At 37.8% G+C, this 17,652-nt stretch overlaps 1 protein-coding gene across 8 annotated transcripts in view; it reads left to right on the top strand.

Annotated features, from left to right (window-relative positions):
• NEK1 (NIMA related kinase 1) overlaps positions 1-17,652 on the top strand; it is a 198,792-nt gene that overhangs the window by 177,543 nt on the left and 3,597 nt on the right. For all 8 annotated transcript variants that reach the window (XM_074040755.1, XM_005556282.4, XM_074040756.1 and 5 more), the window contains 4 exons: positions 7,635-7,786; positions 12,455-12,663; positions 13,963-14,093; positions 14,257-14,389. In XM_074040755.1, the coding sequence (XP_073896856.1) occupies positions 7,635-7,786; positions 12,455-12,663; positions 13,963-14,093; positions 14,257-14,389 (625 nt within the window). The remainder of the gene's footprint in view (positions 1-7,634; positions 7,787-12,454; positions 12,664-13,962; positions 14,094-14,256; positions 14,390-17,652) is intronic.

Genomic DNA, 17,652 nt, shown 5'->3' with positions numbered 1-17,652 from the left:
GCTTCCCAAAGTTCTAGGATTACAGGCGTGAGCCATCGTGCCTGGCCATTAATACTGTTGTCTCCATTTTACAGGTGAGAAAATTACAGTGCAGAGAGGTAAAGTACATAGTGTGTCAGTGTAGATTTTGAAGGACGTATTAGTGACATGAAGTGACTGATCTAGTTTCTTACACAAAGACTGATTAAAGGTCATTTAAAATTGTACTTTCTGTTTATCACTAATTTATTCATAAAATAACTGTTGCCTGTGGTGAAGTACTTCCTGCATTGCCATCTTATATGCAAACTTGCCTGGAAAACCTTGGAATTTGTTGTAGAGGAATGTGGCATAAAATTTAGGTGTATTTGGGAGGCCAAGGCGGGAAGATCACTTGAACCCAGGAGTTTGAGAGCAGCCTGAGCAACATAGTGAGCCCCATCTCTACAAAAAAATTTTAAAATTAGCCAAGCATGATGTCACACACCCACCTCTAGTCCCAGCTGCTTGGGAGGCTAGGTGGGAGGATGGCTTGAGCCCAGGAAGTCAAGGCTGCAGTAAGCCGTGTTCATGCCATCACGCCCCAGCCTGGATGACAGAGTGTGACCCTGTCTCAAAAAAAACTTAGCTGTAATATTTAAATATTAATAACTATAGTTTGAAGGAGTAAAGACTTGCTTTAAAAAAAAAGTGGCATAAACTAAATTAACACCACACATCTGTGGTGTTAAGTGAACAGAATGGTAGAATTTATAGCCCACGAATCAGAACAGTCTGAAAAGTTTGGGTCCGTATATTCAGTGAACTCCATCAAAGAGACATTCAATCTCAGTCTCCTTCCCTCTCTCTCTCCTTGCCTCCCTCTCTCCCTCTCTTTCTCCCTCTCTCTTCCTTCCTCCCTCCCCCAACTACCCCCGTCAGTCTTATTCCAGCAGAGACCTGTGGCTCTGAAACATAGATAAGCCTTTCTCCTTTCTGTTGCTAGAACTGTTCTCGGGTCTTGTGGTGATAACTTTTCTAAGTTCAGAATTCCCAGAGTCAGGATACTTTTCTTCCCTAAAAGTATCATAAGGCAAGGACTAGGTCTGTTTTCAATCACCATTATATCCTCAGCATCTACTATACGGTTAATGCCCAATAAATTCTATCTGTGGATAGAATGTATTCATCAGTTAGGGAGTTTTTACATATGATTGCTTTGTACCTTACCAAATCTACCTTCGTTTTGATAAAGGAATAGGCCAAAGAAGTCCAACAGTAGAAGATAATGGTGAAGCATTGTTTAAAGTTCATTCTCTACCATAAACCTTTCCTTTTCTTTGTCCTGTTAGGGAAAATTCATCAGTGATGCGTTTTGATTAAAAGCCTTTTACAAGGAGGCTTTTAAAAGTAGAAATCAGTTGGCCAGGCATGGTGGCTCAAGCCTGTAATCCCAGCACTTTGGGAGGCCGAGGTGGGCCGATCACGACGTCAGGAGCTCAAGACCATCCTGGCTAACATGGTGAAACCCCGTCTCTACTAAAAAAACAAAAAAATTAGCCGGGCGTGGTGATACATGCCTGTAGTCCGAGCTACTCCGGAGGCTGAGGCAGGAGAATGGTGTGAACCCGGGAGGCGGAGCTTGCAGTGAGCCGAGATTGCGCCACTGCACTCCAGCCTGCGCGACAGAGCGAGACTCCGTCTCAAAAAAAGAGAAAGTAGAAATCGGTCTATGGAAACACTGTTCTACCTTCAGAAGGAACAAAGGTAGAACAGGTTTGATAAGCAGTTTAAAGCCAGTGATACAGTGTTGTATTCTTCTCTAAAGAACAACTGTTTCTTTAAAAGTGCAAACTGATGAAGCCTGTTTGGTTGTCCTCACAAGTGGATACAGGATGAATTTGTGGAGTTCCCACCCCTCTGCTTCTCACTCTGAGTCAAGCTATTGTAAGGCAGATTCGTTTAGTCAACAAATATTTATTAAATATCTACTATGTGCCAGGTATCACTCTAAATTCTAGAGTTACAGTAGTGAGGAAAACAGACAAAAATCCTCTGCTTATGGAGCCATTCTAATTGGAGAATATAAATGATAAAATACATGATCATAAATAATTAGAAAAATTGAAGCAAGGCTGGTGGAGAAAGTTTGTGTACATGAGCTCCATTTCTCCTCCACCTTATCTGGAGCCTGCTAGTCAGGTATGAAGGTATTCTTCAGAGGTTACTCCTGGCTGGGATACATGCCTTCATAATTCACTTGAATGGTCTGTAGGCCAACATAGATTTGTAAAGATTGAAATCAAAACTTTGCATTTGTTATGATTTTATAAAGGGAAATATTTTATCAATATATTTTTTCCAATCGAATTTTTAAAAATAGTAACATTTTCAAGATTTGATTAATTTATAATCCTATGAAATCTGAAGTAGGTTGAGATAAGAAAATTACCTGCTAACTCTGCTTCATTTGCAGCCAGTTAAAATGACATAAAAGTCAGTCATGGCGGTGCACAGTGGCTCACACCTGTAGTCCCAGCACTGTGGGAGGCTGAGGCAATTGGATCACCTGAGGTCAGGAGTTTGAGACCAGCCTGGCCAACATGGTGAAACCCCATCTGTACTAAAAATACAAAAATTAGCCAGGTGTGGCGGCACACGCCTGTAATCCCAGCTACTCGGGAGGCTGAGGCAGGAGAGTCGCTTGAACCCAGGAGGCAGAGGCTGCAGTGAGCCAAGATTGCACCACTGCACTCCAGCCTGGGCAACAAGAGCAAGACACCGTCTCAAAAAAATAAAAATTAAAAAATTAAAAAGTCAGTCATGAACACCGAGGTCTTAAAAAAAACAAAACCAAAAAAAAAAAAAACAGAGTCAGATAAAGATCATAATATCAGTTTTATTTTTGATAAAGCTCTGTTGGAAAATATGACTTAGATTTGGCCTAAAATCATGCCTCTCAATATTTTCCTCCAATGACTAGTCCTTGGAATCTGAAGAACAAACTTCCTTAACCCACAATAAGAGCTTTATATCCGTCAAGCTCCAGTAGCAGGAAGACTGAGAGTGAGACCCATCTTGTCCCTAGAAAGCAGGCGTAGGCCTGAGCTATTTGTGCTCACCACAAGGCAACAGAAGGGAAACAGGATACGCATACACTTTGTGGCAGGCAAATCTGAGAAAGAACAGGAAGGACACACACTTTATTGTCAGTGCCCTCTTGCAAATTTGCCTTCAATCAGCTCGTGTTTCTTCACTTTAGGTGATAGTGGATAAGGGATGGAGAGAGACCAGATGTGTTCTGTGGATAGGGAGTGGGATGAAAAACTGATCTCCTTTATGAAAACTTGAGAATTTCTTGTTAAAGCAAATGCTAAGTGGCAAAAAATGATTAACGTATAATTCACATAAATAGCACATGTACCTTAGATGTCTTTGATTTGTTAAAGTATTCCATTCTTCGATAATGTCCATAGTTTTTGCCTTTGGGAAGTGTTCCTAATTTTTAAATTAATGTTTTAAATCCATTTCGAGCCTGATTTATGGGTTGAAGTAAGCAGATATTCACAGAGGTTATTCTTAGGGAGCAGCAGCAGCATTTAATGGCAGAAAACAGGCTAAACAGATGTGCCCGTCATAAGCCATTTGGTAGTGTAACTAGAATACTACTACTTCCTAATTTCATATGAAAACTACTGAAGCCCAAAGAGTGAATTAGAATAATTTTGAGTAGAATTTTTTTTTTTTTTTTTTTTTTTTTTTGAGACAGAGTCTCACTCTGTCGCCCAGGCTGGAGTGCAGTGGTGCAATCTCGACTCACTGCAAGCTCCGCCTCCCGGGTTGATGCCATTCTCCTGCCTCAGCCTCCCGAGTAGCTGGGACTATAGGTGCCCCCCACCACACCCAGCTAATTTTTTCTATTTTTTAGTAGAGACGGGGTTTCACCATGTTAGCCAGGATGGTCTCGATCTCCTGACTTCATGATCCACCCACCTCGGCCTCCCAAAGTGCTGGGATTACAAGGAGTAGAATTTTTTAGTTGAAATTCAGTTAATGCAAGTAATACTGAATTCATTCACTATGTTATATGGTTCTCTACATCTTTGAAAAAAATAGAACTAACCAACAATAAAAACTGAAGGGAACATTTTAAGGTTCCCTAAAATTTTGTACTCCTGTTTGAATTTTTAATGGTACCAAATGCTAGATGTGTAAATTATTATGTAACAATCATAAAAAAAAAAAAAACTATACATGAAGATCTCAGGCAGTGTGTTATATAGATGAGCCATTATTTTCAGAAAGAGTTCTTTTTGTGGATGTTAAAACTATAGAATATTGTTTAAACAACATAGAAATAGTAGAATCAGAATTATAGAACTGAAAGTGTTCTTTTATAAAATTCTCTCGTCCAAAGATGAATAAACTGCTTCAAACTTACTAGTCTAGTATCCAGAATCTACAAGGAACTCAAACAAACTAGAAAAAAACAATCCCATCAAAAAGTGAGCAAAGGGCGTGAATAGACATTTCTCAAAAGAATATAAACATCCAACAAACATATGAAAAACTGCTCAACATCACTATCATCAGGGAAATGCATATTAAAGCCACAATGAGATACCACTTACGCCTGCAAGAACAGCCGTAATTTTTTTTTCTTTTATTTTCTTTAGTTTTTGAGGTGAAGTCTCGCTCTGTCACCCAGGCTGGAGTGCAGTGGTGTGATTTTGGCTCACTACAACCTCCGCCTCCTGGGTTTAAGCAATTCTCCTGCCTCAGCCTCCCAAGTAGCTGGGATTACAGGCACACGCCACCACACCTGGCAGATTTTTGTATTTTTAGTAGAGACAGAGTTTCACCATGTTGGCCAGGCTAGTCTCAAACTCCTGACCTCAAGTGATCCACCTGCCTCAGCCTGCCAAAGTGCTGGGATTGCAAGTGTGAGCAAGCCACTGTGCCTGGCCAAGAATGGCCATAATTAAGAAGTCCAAAAACAATAAGTGGCTGGGCGCGGTGGCTCACACCTGTAATCCCAGCACTTTGGGAGACCAAGGCGTGTGGATCATGAGATCAGGAGATCGAGACCATCCTGGCTAAAACGGTGAAACCCCGTCTCTACTAAAAATACAAAAAATTAGCTGGGCGTGGTGGCGGGCGCCTGTAGTCCCAGCTGCTCAGGAGACTGAGGCAGGAGAATGGTGTGAACCTGGGAGGCCTAGCTTGCAGTGAGCTGAGATCGTGCCACTGCCCTCCAGCCTGGGCGACAGAGCGAGACTCCGTCTCAAAAAAAATAATAATAGTAAAACAATAGATGTTGGCTTGGATGTGGTGAAAAGGGAACACTTTTACACTGCTAGTGGGAATGTAAATTAGTACAACCACTATGGAAGACAGTATGGAGATTTCTTAAAGAACTAAAAGTAGAACTATCATTCGATCCAGCAATCCCACCACTGGGTGTCTACCCAAAGGAAAAGAAGTCATTATGTGAAAAAGACACACACACACACACACACACACACACGCATGTTTATAGCAGCAAAATTTGCAGTTGCAAAGATAAGGAAACGACCTAACTGCCCATCAACCAAAGAGTGGATAAAGAAAATGTGGAATATACGTACCACGTACCTCGGAAGACTACTCAGCCATTAAAAGGAATGAAATAATGTCTTTTGCAGCAACTTGGATGGAGCTGGAGGCCATTATTCTAAGTGAAGTAACTCAGACATAAAAAACCAAATAGCATATGTTCTCATTTGTAAGTGGGAACTAAGCTGTGAAGACACAAAGGCATAAGAGTGATATAATGGACTTTGGGGACTCATGGGGGGAAGGGTGAGAGGTAGGTGAGTGATAAAAGACTGCACATTGGGTACAGTGTACACTGCTTGGGTGTTGCATGCACCAAAATCTCAGAAATCACCACTGAAGAACTTACCCATGTAACCAAAAATCACCTGTACCCCAAAAACTATTAAAATAAAAAAATCATTTGTATTGTTAAAAAGATGAAAAGGAAAAATGAAAATAAATAAATAAATCTACAGGGAAAAAAGCCTCCAAAGCCAAGGGGGAGTCAGTGGGGGGACTTATTAGTCTACCAGGGAATACTGTGAACATGAAGGGCTTATCCAGTTGATAGCTGTCAGATTAGTGGGTTGGTATAAACCTGTTCTGGCAGGTAAGTTGTCAAGTTACATGACCACTTGAAATTTCTTTTGGTTAGCAAAAGGAGTAAACTAGAATTGAGATTATTTTATCAGGGCCAAAATATATCTTAGCCTAAGAAATATTGCATTATTTTATGTAGTCCTCTCAAATTTAAGTATATAATGCGTATGTGCTATTTATTGATTAGCAGGTACCTAAGGAAACCATTTCTGGTATATAGTGCTAGTTTATAATATACATGGTTCAAACCATTAAAATAATTAACAAGGAACGTGTTATTCTGCAGACACTGGGAAATTCAACAAAAGAAATACTTTCGGTACCATCACTAAGTGATTTAATAAGCAGTGTACTTTTACCAACTTGTAGTTCCTAACAGTTTTTCCCTTGAATGTGAGAACATTTAAATTATATTCAAATAATGGAAATCTTTTTCATTATTCTCAAAAACAGATTGTACCAATAAAATTGGCCAAGTATATAAATTTTCATTAATATGCTAAACATTGTGTTTTCCTCACAGGCTCCCATCTGGTGAAGAGTTCTTATCAGTGCCTTAGTAGTCATGTTTCAAATCTCACAGATTCCTTTAGGGTTAACCCAGCTGTGAGAGTTATGTATGTAGTTAGTTGTTTCATAGCCCTGTCTATCACATTCTAATTGTTGAAAGGTTGTTGGACAGAGGCTATTTCTATTATTCCTTGTCTTATCCAGTACAGATTCACATTTTCAACACCTCAACTGTGCGTTTTTCTTTCCTCAACTCAGTTGACTGAGTTTCTTCTTACTATTCCTACAAATTATGCTCAGCATTGACATCAAAGTGCTTGTCCTTCCAGCCTTCTGTTCTAGTGAGAAAGCCTCCACTCAGTCCCATGGTCAGGGAAGCACTGATAGGCTTCTCTCTGCACTGATTTGAGGCCCCTGATTTCACCAGTATGTGGCTAATCAGCAGTTCCTACAATTGAGTGATACAAGGGGCCATCAATTATGTGTGGTGGCACTTAGCCAAACTTCGGACTAACATGCTGCAGCATTTGGGCAAGACTGTGTGGGGCAAGTTGACCATAGGAAGATGAGAGGAACATTTAGCAGAAACACCATGAAAGAGGAACAAATGGGTCATGAGTGAGAAGGAGAAAACAGGTAGTTTCTAGCACTGCCTGATTCCTGACAGATATCCAAGTCCATTCCATGTATATACCTAAATAAACACCTCTCCCACTTTTCAAAGGTGGTATCAGGGAATTCCTGTGCTAGAACCCAAACATAACTCACAAGTTTAGTTTCCTGTGAAACAAGACTGAGCTGAAATTCAAGATAATTAGGTTCTAGCTTTATGTAAGTCACCTTTGAATCCTCTAGCTCTAAAAATATTTTTTATATATATATTTATATATATACCTATGTAACAAAATTGTGATTGGTTCTAGTTTTCTCTCATTTTTATGTTTTAATTATCTTTCTCCTAATAAGAAATTTGTTGATTTTTATTTTAGATGTTAAGGACATGTTCACTTCCAGATCTCTCAAAGCTGTTCAGAACCCTTATGGATGTTCCCACCGTAGGAGATGTTCGTCAAGACAATCTTGAAATAGATGAAATTGAAGATGAAAACATTAAAGAAGGACCTTCTGATTCTGAAGACATGTGAGTATAATGTCATTAGTAAACAGCATTAAAAGAGTTTCTGAATTTATATGTAAAAAAAGAGGGAATAACTTAGCTCTTTTTTTAAATCGTTAACCTCTGCTTTTATGTCTTCTGTATATTATTTTTATATATTTTAAGAAACAGGGTCTCACTCCGTCACCTAGCTGGAGTGCAGGCTGGACACAGTGGCTATAATGTCATTGGTAAACAGCATTAAAAGAGTTTCTGAATTTATATGAAAAAAGGAGGGGATAACTTACCTAGCTCTTTTTTTTCATCATTAACCTCTGCTTTTATATCTTCTGTATATTTATCTGTTTTAAGAGACAGGATCTCTATCACCTAGCTGGGGTGCAGGCTGGACACAGTGGCTCACACCTACAATCCCACCAACCACATTGGGAGGCCAAGGCAGGAGGAATGCTTGAACCCAGAGTTTGAGATCAGCCTGGGCAACACAGTGAGACACGATCTCTACAAAAATTTTTTTTTTTTCTTTTGAGATGGACTCTTGCTCTGTCACCCAGGGTGGAGTGCAGTGGCATGATCTTGGCTCACTGCAACCTCTGCCTCCCAAGTTCAAGTGATTCTCCTGCCTCAGCCTCCTGAGTAGCTGAGATTACTTGCCACCACACCTGGCTAATTTTTGTGTTTTTGGTAGAGATGGGGTTTCACCATGTTGGTCAGGCTGGTCTCAAACTCCTGACCTCAAGTGATCTGCCCACCTTGGGCTCCCAAAGTGCTGGGATTACAAGCGTGAGCTACCACATCTAGCCAAAAAAATTTTTTTAAATAGCCAGGTTTGTTACCACACACCTTGTAGCCCCAGCTACTCAGGAGGCTGAGGTGGAAAGATCACTTGAGCCCAAGAGTTTGAAGCAGCAGTGAGCCGTGATCATGCCACTGCACTCCAGCCTGAGCAACAGAGTGAGACCCTGTCTCAAAAATGAAAAATAAATAAGCTGGAGTGCACTGGCATGATGATAGCTCACTGCAGCCTCCAACTCCTGGGCTCAAGCAATCTTCCCACCTCACCCTCCCAAATAGCTGGGATTACAGGTGTGAGCCACTGGGCCTGGCCAAGTTAATTTATTATTGCAGAAAAATAAATTTATAAATTTAGTGTAGCCTAAGCACATACTGTGTTTATAAGTCTATAGTAGTGTGTAGTAATGTCCTAAGATAAGTACCCTATAAAGTTTACCATTTTTTATCTTTTATACAATGTTTTCACTGTACCTTTTCTATGTTTAGATATATTTAGAATAGACAGATATCGTTGTGTTACAGTTGCTTCCAGTATTGAGTACAGTCATATGCTGTACAGGTTTGTAGCTTAGGAGTAACAGGCTCTACTATATAGCCTAGGTATGTAGTTAGCTATACTGAGTAGGTTTGTGTAAGTACATTTTATGATGTTAGCACAACATGAAATTGGCTGTAACAATGCATTTCTCAGAATGCTTCCTGTTGTTAAGTAATTCATGACTGTGCTCTACAGTTTCCCAGGAGAATGACCAGAAAGCTCCACATCCACCTCCTGCCATGTATCATTTCAAAGCCATGGCAATGGGGAGTTACGAGGTTGACTAGTTTTGTTCGTGTGTGTGTGTACACATGTGTAAGTACACACATGTGGTCTGCATGTAATTGGATTGTTTTCACAAAATTGCTTTCTTTGTGATTCATGGGGAATCCTGAATCTGGGAGGGAAATTTAACAAGCAATACCTCTGAGAGCTGTGAGGAGTGATGGCCCCTTAGATAAGAACCTTCCTTTACCTTGTTCAGTGTTGGTCAGCCCTCTCAACCCCCTCAGACAAATGTTACACACTTTTTGGGGTAATAAAACCAGAGTTTCCTAAAATGAGGTGAGAAGGTACAGTGTGTTCAAATCACCAGGAGAAAAAGTTATAAAATATTAGAATTTTTTATAATTTATTTTGTAATTTCTTTGAACTTGTTCCTGTTTTTTACTTTACCTTTGGAAAGAACTTGTATTTTGATCTGATTGAAAGTGTTATATCACTCTCATAATGTTTTCTTCCGTAATGAGTTACATAGATCGATGCTGCTGGCACATTTTATTTTCTGGTTTTTGGTTCTTTTTTAAGCCTTGCCCTTGCAAACTTCTTAAGTTTCTAGTGAAACTTTATTTTTAAAAGATTGCCTTTCTCATTTTTCTTAGAGTTCTGTAGATTTTTGCTAATGACCTTACAATCTAGAAGAAAAGTTACCTTTTTACTTTTATTTCTTCTACTTGACTGTGGTCATTGAACACTGAAATATTGTGTTTTTATTAATCCTGTTGGAGAACATAACAACATTTAGGATTTTTATTGTTGACAAACTGCTAAGTAAAATTTTTTTTTAATTTTTTTTCCCAAAATTTTATGAAATCATTTATTTTTATCTGAATGAACTGCAGCTTATTTGTGGCTTGTGTTCTTTTGTTTTTTTCTTTCTTCTAAGCTGCTAAGTTTGTGTTATGCATGTGTTCTTTTAATGAACAATTGATGACAGAATATTATTTTAAAACTTAAGTTAGAAGCCTTTAGTATTAATTGAAAATTTTGAAAATCAAGTTGTTTTTAAAGTATGTTATTTCATATTGTTATAGTGATATTTCACTTGATGTTTGTTTGGAAAATTATTTTTATTTTTTGGTCTAAAATTTAGTTAGGGTTTTATAAGAAAACCAACTAAAAACTGAATTCAAGACCAGATTTTTTTTAAGTACCTTAAAGTTTTTTGGTGCTCATTTAGTAAAAGATCTTAATCTTCTCATACTTTCTTACAGTGGCAAGCTTAGCTGCCTCAATTGAATACCATCTGCAGAGGGCACTAATTCCTCTAGGCTAGCCACTAGATGATTTTATGAACAGGTCAATATTTACTCGTTGTAGTAATGGTACATAGCAGGTGTGCATGCTCTGTTGATTTTTTTTTTTATAATAAAATTTTTTTGGGAGATAGGGTCTTACTCTGTTGCCCTGGCTGTAGTACAGTGCTACAATCATAGCTCACAGCAGCCTTGGCCTCCTGGGCTCAAGCAGTCCTCCTGCCTCAGACTCCCTAGTAGCTAGGAATATAGGCTCATGCCACCACGCCTAGCCAAGTTTTTTGCAATATTTTTCTAGAGAGGTCTCGCTATGTTGCCCAGGCTGGTTTCAAACTCCTGGCCTCAAGCAGTCCTCTTGCCTCAGCCTCCCAAAGGGCTAGGATTACAGGCGTGAGCCACTGCACCCAGCCTAAATTAGTCTTGTAATTGTATGTTAAGTTAAATGCTACTAGTGGGATGAGTCAAGAGATTAGACACTATTTTCTCATTCTAATTAGATGCCTAGATTTTCTATAGCTCCTACAAGTCAAATTATAGGAGTTTGTATATATAAGTACAAAATGAAGATATTTCTACATAAAAAGATTATTTACTCTTTCTCTTAATGGAAATTATATTGACAGTCTTGCACAATAGTGTTTATATTTTAGTTCTTCAGTACATATTTGATTTGAGTCTAAACTCTTAGAAAAGCCTTAATTAGCCCTTGTGTTCTATTAAGCATTGCCTTCCTGATAGATGAAATCCTCGGCTTAGGTTCACAATCTCTTTCAGAAGTCTTCAGACATCTAAAACATCAATTAACTCCTTTAGTCTACAAACTTTTCCATTTACATTCCATGTTAGAAGAAAGAAGCAAATCACAAAAGGCAAAAAAAATTTCTGAGTATGTTCCTTGGATATTACAGAAGTGGTCAAAGGCCTAGATTTCAGTGCTCTGTCATTTACTGACTATGTGGCCTTGACCAAGTCATTTAAACACTTTGGTTCATAGTTTTCATGTCTCTAAAGTGATTTTTTATGGATAAAATTTGAGTAATAGGATAAAACTGTTTAAAAAACGAAAGTTCTATATAAATGTAAGGTATTATTTATGTGACTTATTTCATTCCAGCATCTATAATCCCATGAAAACAGAATTAATATTCTGACCAATACTTTAGAAACAAGATTCTCCAGTGAAGAATTATGATGGTTGGTATAGGGTAGTTACACAGAAAATCTATTTATTATGTATTTTAGAACATTTTTAAGAATAAGCATCTAAAGATAAGATTTCTGGTGACCATTTTATTCACTGGGTCATCCTGTTAACATGAATATATAATTTCCTAAGTATTTCTGTTTCTAAAAGTTCAAATGCCCAATGGGCATTTATATGGAAAGCCTTTTGTATAGTGTCTAGCTATTAGCCACATGGATATTTTGAAAATTACAGAATTCCATAAAAGAGAAAATAATTTACTATTATTTGTTTTAGAAAAACTTCTATAGTCTGGCCTCTTAAAATATCAAAACATTGTTTCAGAATTTAAGCAATGAGTAACATTAATAGTTATGTGATTCTCTTTGGCAAGTTGGGATCATTTAAACAAATCATCTTCTGGCTTATGTATTCCAGAATATGTGTTGTGTTCATCGTCAACTTACTGGTGAAAAACAATGTAGGTTTTTTCCAGATTTTTTGTTATCTATTAGGATTTTTAAAGTAGAAGTGCCTACATATTGAGTAAAAGTAACATTTCAGCATGAGGTAGTTTTAGTTGTTTAACTTCGTAAATTTCAGTATGTTTGAAACTTTCAGTTAAACCTTTTAAATTTCAGTGTGTTTGAAGAAACTGACACAGATTTACAAGAGCTGCAGGCCTCAATGGAACAGTTACTTAGGGAACAACCTAGTGAAGAATACAGTGAAGAAGAAGAGTCAGTCTTAAAGAACAGCGATGTGGAGCCAACTGCAAATGGGACAGATGTGGCGGATGAAGATGACAATCCCAGCAGTGAAAGTGCCCTGAACGAAGAATGGCACTCAGGTGCATAATCAGAGTTTTGGACCTTTTTCTTTTTCAGTTTACAGATATTTCAAGTGGAATATAGTTTTCTAATCTCTGCTGTGGACCATTTCCAACTTTAAATACAACTGAAGCATGCCTCTGGGTCTCTCCCATTTTTCACTCTTTTTCTTTTCATACAAATATGTGATTTTCCTTTTTTTTTTTTGAGACTGAGTCTCGCTGTGTCTCCCAGGCTGGAGTGCAGTGGTGTGATCTCGGCTCACTGCAAGCTCCGCCTCCCGGGTTCACGCCATTCTCCCGCCTCAGCCTCCCAAGTAGCTGAGACTACAGGCGCCCGCCACCACGCCCGGCTAGTTTTTTGTATTTTTAGTAGAGACGGGGTTTCACCATGTTAGCCAGGATAGTCTCGATCTCCTGACCTCGTGATCCACCCGCCTCGGCCTCCCAAAGTGCTGGGATTATAGGCTTGAGCCACCGCGCCCGGCCAATTTTCCATTTTTTTATTAAATTTTTTTTCTTTACTATTATGTCAATGCTTTTTTGAAGCATTTTTATTCTAATCTCCATTTCTTGACTGATTTTTCCAGTAATAAAGATAATAACATTGTTTTCTTGTCATTCTATATTTTAGAAAGAGCTTCTGCATATATTAATCAGCAGGGTTAACACTGAAAGCAGTTTTTAAAGTACTAAAAACTCGTTTCATAAATTTGGAAATTTGCTCTTTCATAACATTACCCCTAAGATGCATAGAAAGTGTGTCTATTTCAGTAACTATATTATGTTAATTTAGGAAGAAAAGCTAATGTGAAAAGACTAAGTAATGTTTTTTTTCAAAGTATCTTGAGCATGTACATGACAAAACATGTTGGCCATTTATACTTTCCAGGTGCTTTCCTGAAATGTAATGATGTATGTCTTAGGTTGTCTACCTTCTGCAGGCTTTTCCATGGTATGGCCCACATTTATTACCAACTTTTGTAGTTAGGGTTAGCTGCTTCAAAGCAAAATATGGAGGTGTGCTTTTTCCACTTTTTTATTCATTTAAGTAACATCTCTAGGAGTGTTTTGATTCCATCCTGACTTATTTTTTATATCTATAAAGGAAAAGTAACATTCTTGTTTAGACAGATTTATACATAATTTTTACCAAATAAAGGACAAATATTAAAATGACAAAAACCGTTTATAATGAAAGTAGAAGTAGTCTACTTCAATGGCATTATTCATTTGTCATAGAATTTTAGTCTATTAGGGTAAGAGTTATCTTATTCAGTCTTTTTAAATCAAAATATCTATTTTAATTTTATTTTTTAGATAACAGTGATGGGGAAAATGCTAGTGAATGTGAATACGATAGTGTCTTTAACCATTTAGAGGAACTGAGACTTCATCTGGAGCAGGAAATGGGCTTTGAAAAATTCTTTGAGGTTTACGAGAAAATAAAGGTAAGTGAAAAGTCAATTAAAACACTTAAAATGTGCTCTGTTTGAAGGTTAGAGAAATGTTAATGATCTTTATTGGTCATTAGATTTATTATAAATAAAAAGGGAAGTCTACAATTAGAGAAAGTTATTCAAATACTAATTTATATTTGGGAATTTGGTATAGGCTATTCATGAAGATGAAGATGAAAATATTGAAATTTGTTCAAAAATAGTTCAAAATATTTTGGGAAATGAACATCAGCATCTTTATGCCAAGATTCTTCATTTAGTCATGGCAGATGGAGCCTACCAAGAAGGTAAGATTTCCTCACATGTCTGTATAATTTTCAATAAATGTGAGAAAAACAAGATGATACATGTAGATGACTCAGCTTACATCACATCCGTTTTGTGAAATCTACATGGGAACTATATTACTTTTAAGCAATAATAATATTAACTTTGTCATATACTTTTACTGATCTGTGATATACTTTTACTGACTGAAGTCCTTTAAGTCCATATTTTTAATTTAATTTATAAGTAACCTTTGAATGAGATTTTTAAAAATCTTACTGGATAGATTGTTGGACAGCTCTAGCAATTAGAATAATCCTAGCTGGGTGCAGTGGCTCATGCTTGTGATTCCAGCGACTTGGGAGGCTTAAGTGGGAGGATGGCTTGAGGCCAGGAGTTTGAGACCATCCTGGACGACATAATGATAGGTTTCATTAAATTTTAATTAACTAGGCATGGTGGTGAGCACCTGTAGTTCCAGCTACTCAGGAGGCTGAGGTGGGAGGATTGCTTGAGCCCAGGAGTTTGAAGCTGCAGTGAGCTGTGATTGTGCTACTGCACTTAGCCTTGGTGACAGAGCCAGACCCTGTCTCAAAAAAAAAAAAAAAAAAAAAGTAAGATTATAAATTAGAATAATTCGTGTATTTTTGTTTTTTGTTTTGAGTCAGAGTCTTGTTGCCCAGGCTGGAGTGTGGTGGTATGATCTCAGCTCACTGCAACTTCTGCTTCCTGGGTTCAAGTTATTCTCCTGCCTCAGCCCCCTGAGTAGCTGGGCCTACAGGTGCCACCACGCCTGACTAATTCTTGTATTTTTGGTAGAGATGGGATCTCACCATGTTGGCCAGGCTGGCCTCGAACTCCTGACCTCAAATGATTCACCCTCCTTGGCCTACCAAAGTGCTGGGGTTATAGACATGAGCCACTGCACCTGGCAAAACTCTTTGACACAAAAAGCAATATGTAAAGTTTTGAACAACAATTTATTTCTAGATTATTTGCCCAAACATTAATCTTATTACTTTAAAGGTTTAATTCATAGACTAAAATTGAGGGTTTTAAATGTTGATGCTTAATTTTAGCAATAAAAATGTTTATAAAATTTATTTGTATTCCATACAAAATTTGTTTGCATATTCATACAAAAAAGTCTAAGATTGCATTTAAATATGTGTATATATAGTAAGAGAGAGAACTAAGTTTTAAAAAAATCTGGGGAAGTGAACATATTGGACAAATGAGCACAAGCCGTATAACATGAAGCCAGGAATGAGGAATATAAAGTTCATGTTCAAAAGGTCTCCACATTTTCTAAAAACAGGAAACAAATTTGGTGCTGGTCTTTCTCACAAAGCAGAAAACCTAATTAATTACATGAGTCACAGTATTCATGAGACAAAACATTTTAGTTGCTCAGAGGACAGCTATTTTTGGTATTGAAACCAAAGGAACAGTTTTCCCATGATCTTTAAAAGGAGGGCACTATCATACAGTGTTCCTCAAACTTGAATAACATATGGATCCCTTTAAGGGGCAAAAAAATATTTTTTTCGGGCACAAGAATCCAAGGGTCTATAAACCCCAATAAAAAAACCTCAAGTCTTAGTCATAGAAAATTTCTGTCAATTGTGAATTATTACTGTAAAACAGATGTTGTATTTTTCTACATATTAAAAATTTTTATCAAAATGAAAATATAAAATGTAGATATTTTCTGATAATTGTGGATTTCTTATTTTATTGGGATCTTGAACTTCATTTTACAAAACAGTGCTATAATGGAATGAAAAGTATCCTCAGTAATTTTTACAATATTTAGATTTCATGAGACTGTTTCTCATATGTCATGCTGTAAGTTAATGGCACGAAGCCAGAGGATGATTCCATTTCAGCAATTCTGTGGAGTGTATCAAACCAATTCTATTCATATTCGGACTATTCCACCTCCAGGCGGTTCTCCTTAAGTATCGTTTTTCAGTAGAGCTTTTCTTAAGTAATCAGCAACAATGTGTTTGGGGTTCAGTTTTGCTGGACAAGTATCTGGAGAGCTTTTAGTTTGCTTTGCCCATTAAGTGGAGAACTGTAACAATCAACTTATTCACGAGGTAGAATTGACATCCTCTTTTGACAACTGAGTGGCTTCAAAAGGATATACGCCTACACAGAAGGCCATTTCCCCTGCGGAGGACCGAGAATCAGGCTAGGTTAATACACCACTCAAGAAGCAATATCAGATTTTCTCTAGTACACAAATGAAAGGAAACGAGAACCCCAAAGTTCTATATCATAAAGCCTGACAGTAATTCCTGCAGCCTAGAAAAAAATGTAAAGCAATTAAAGGCAAATGCCTACCCTGGCAATCTTTTCTAAAACTCTTAGTACACACCATTACAGCAGGTGTAGCTTTAAAAAAATTTAATACAGCCCATAAAATATTATAACTTACTGCTATAGCTACTAAAGAAACTGGTTATAAAATGGATATTGAACTGTGTGGATGACTTGCTGTTTTATATTGTTAATCATGAGAGTTAAATGAAATGACTGGATTTAGATTTCATATTCATCAATTCAGAATAACTGTTTTTGCAGTCCTTCACATTGAAAGTCATTAGAGCCCATATATAGCTGTTCTTTTTTATTTAGGGGGTTTTGGGTTGGTTTTTTTGTTTTGTTTTGTTTTGTTTTGTTTTTTGTTTTGTTTTGTTTTTTTATGGAGATAGGGCCTGGCTCTGTCACCCAGGTTGGAGTACAGTGGCATGATCTCAACTCACTGCAAACTCCGCCTCCTGGGCTCAAGCAGTCCTCCCACTTCAGCCTCCTGAGTAACTGGTACTACTGGCGTGAGCTACCATGCCCGACTCATTTTTGTATTTTTTTGGTAGAGATGGCATTTCACCATGTTGCCTGGGTTGATCACGAACTCCTGGGCTGAAGCCGTCCGCCCACCTCAGCTTCCTAAAGTGGTAGGATTACAGGTGTGACCCACCGTACCCAGCCTACCTGTCTTAGAGAGAGTTGTCCAGACAACTATCTTTTAGGGCACATCTAGGAGATAATAAAGCCATGTCATCCGCATATGGTACTTACACACTTTTATTCTCTGTGTTGGGGAAAGGGGAGAGTAAAGAAGGGAAGGGGTAAGCAAAATTCTATCTAGCTCACCCGAAAGTGACATCAAGTCATTAAGGTACAAGTTAAAAAGAAGATTGTCAAAACACATTTCTGTTTTATTTCACTGGAAATTGTATGAGTCCTGAAGAGACAGCCTTGGCTGTTTAACTCT

This window comes from Macaca fascicularis, chromosome 5, assembly GCF_037993035.2.
Source record: "Macaca fascicularis isolate 582-1 chromosome 5, T2T-MFA8v1.1".
In the NCBI taxonomy this organism is placed as follows: Eukaryota; Metazoa; Chordata; class Mammalia; order Primates; family Cercopithecidae; genus Macaca; species Macaca fascicularis.
This window is presented reverse-complemented; position numbering and strand designations above follow the sequence as displayed.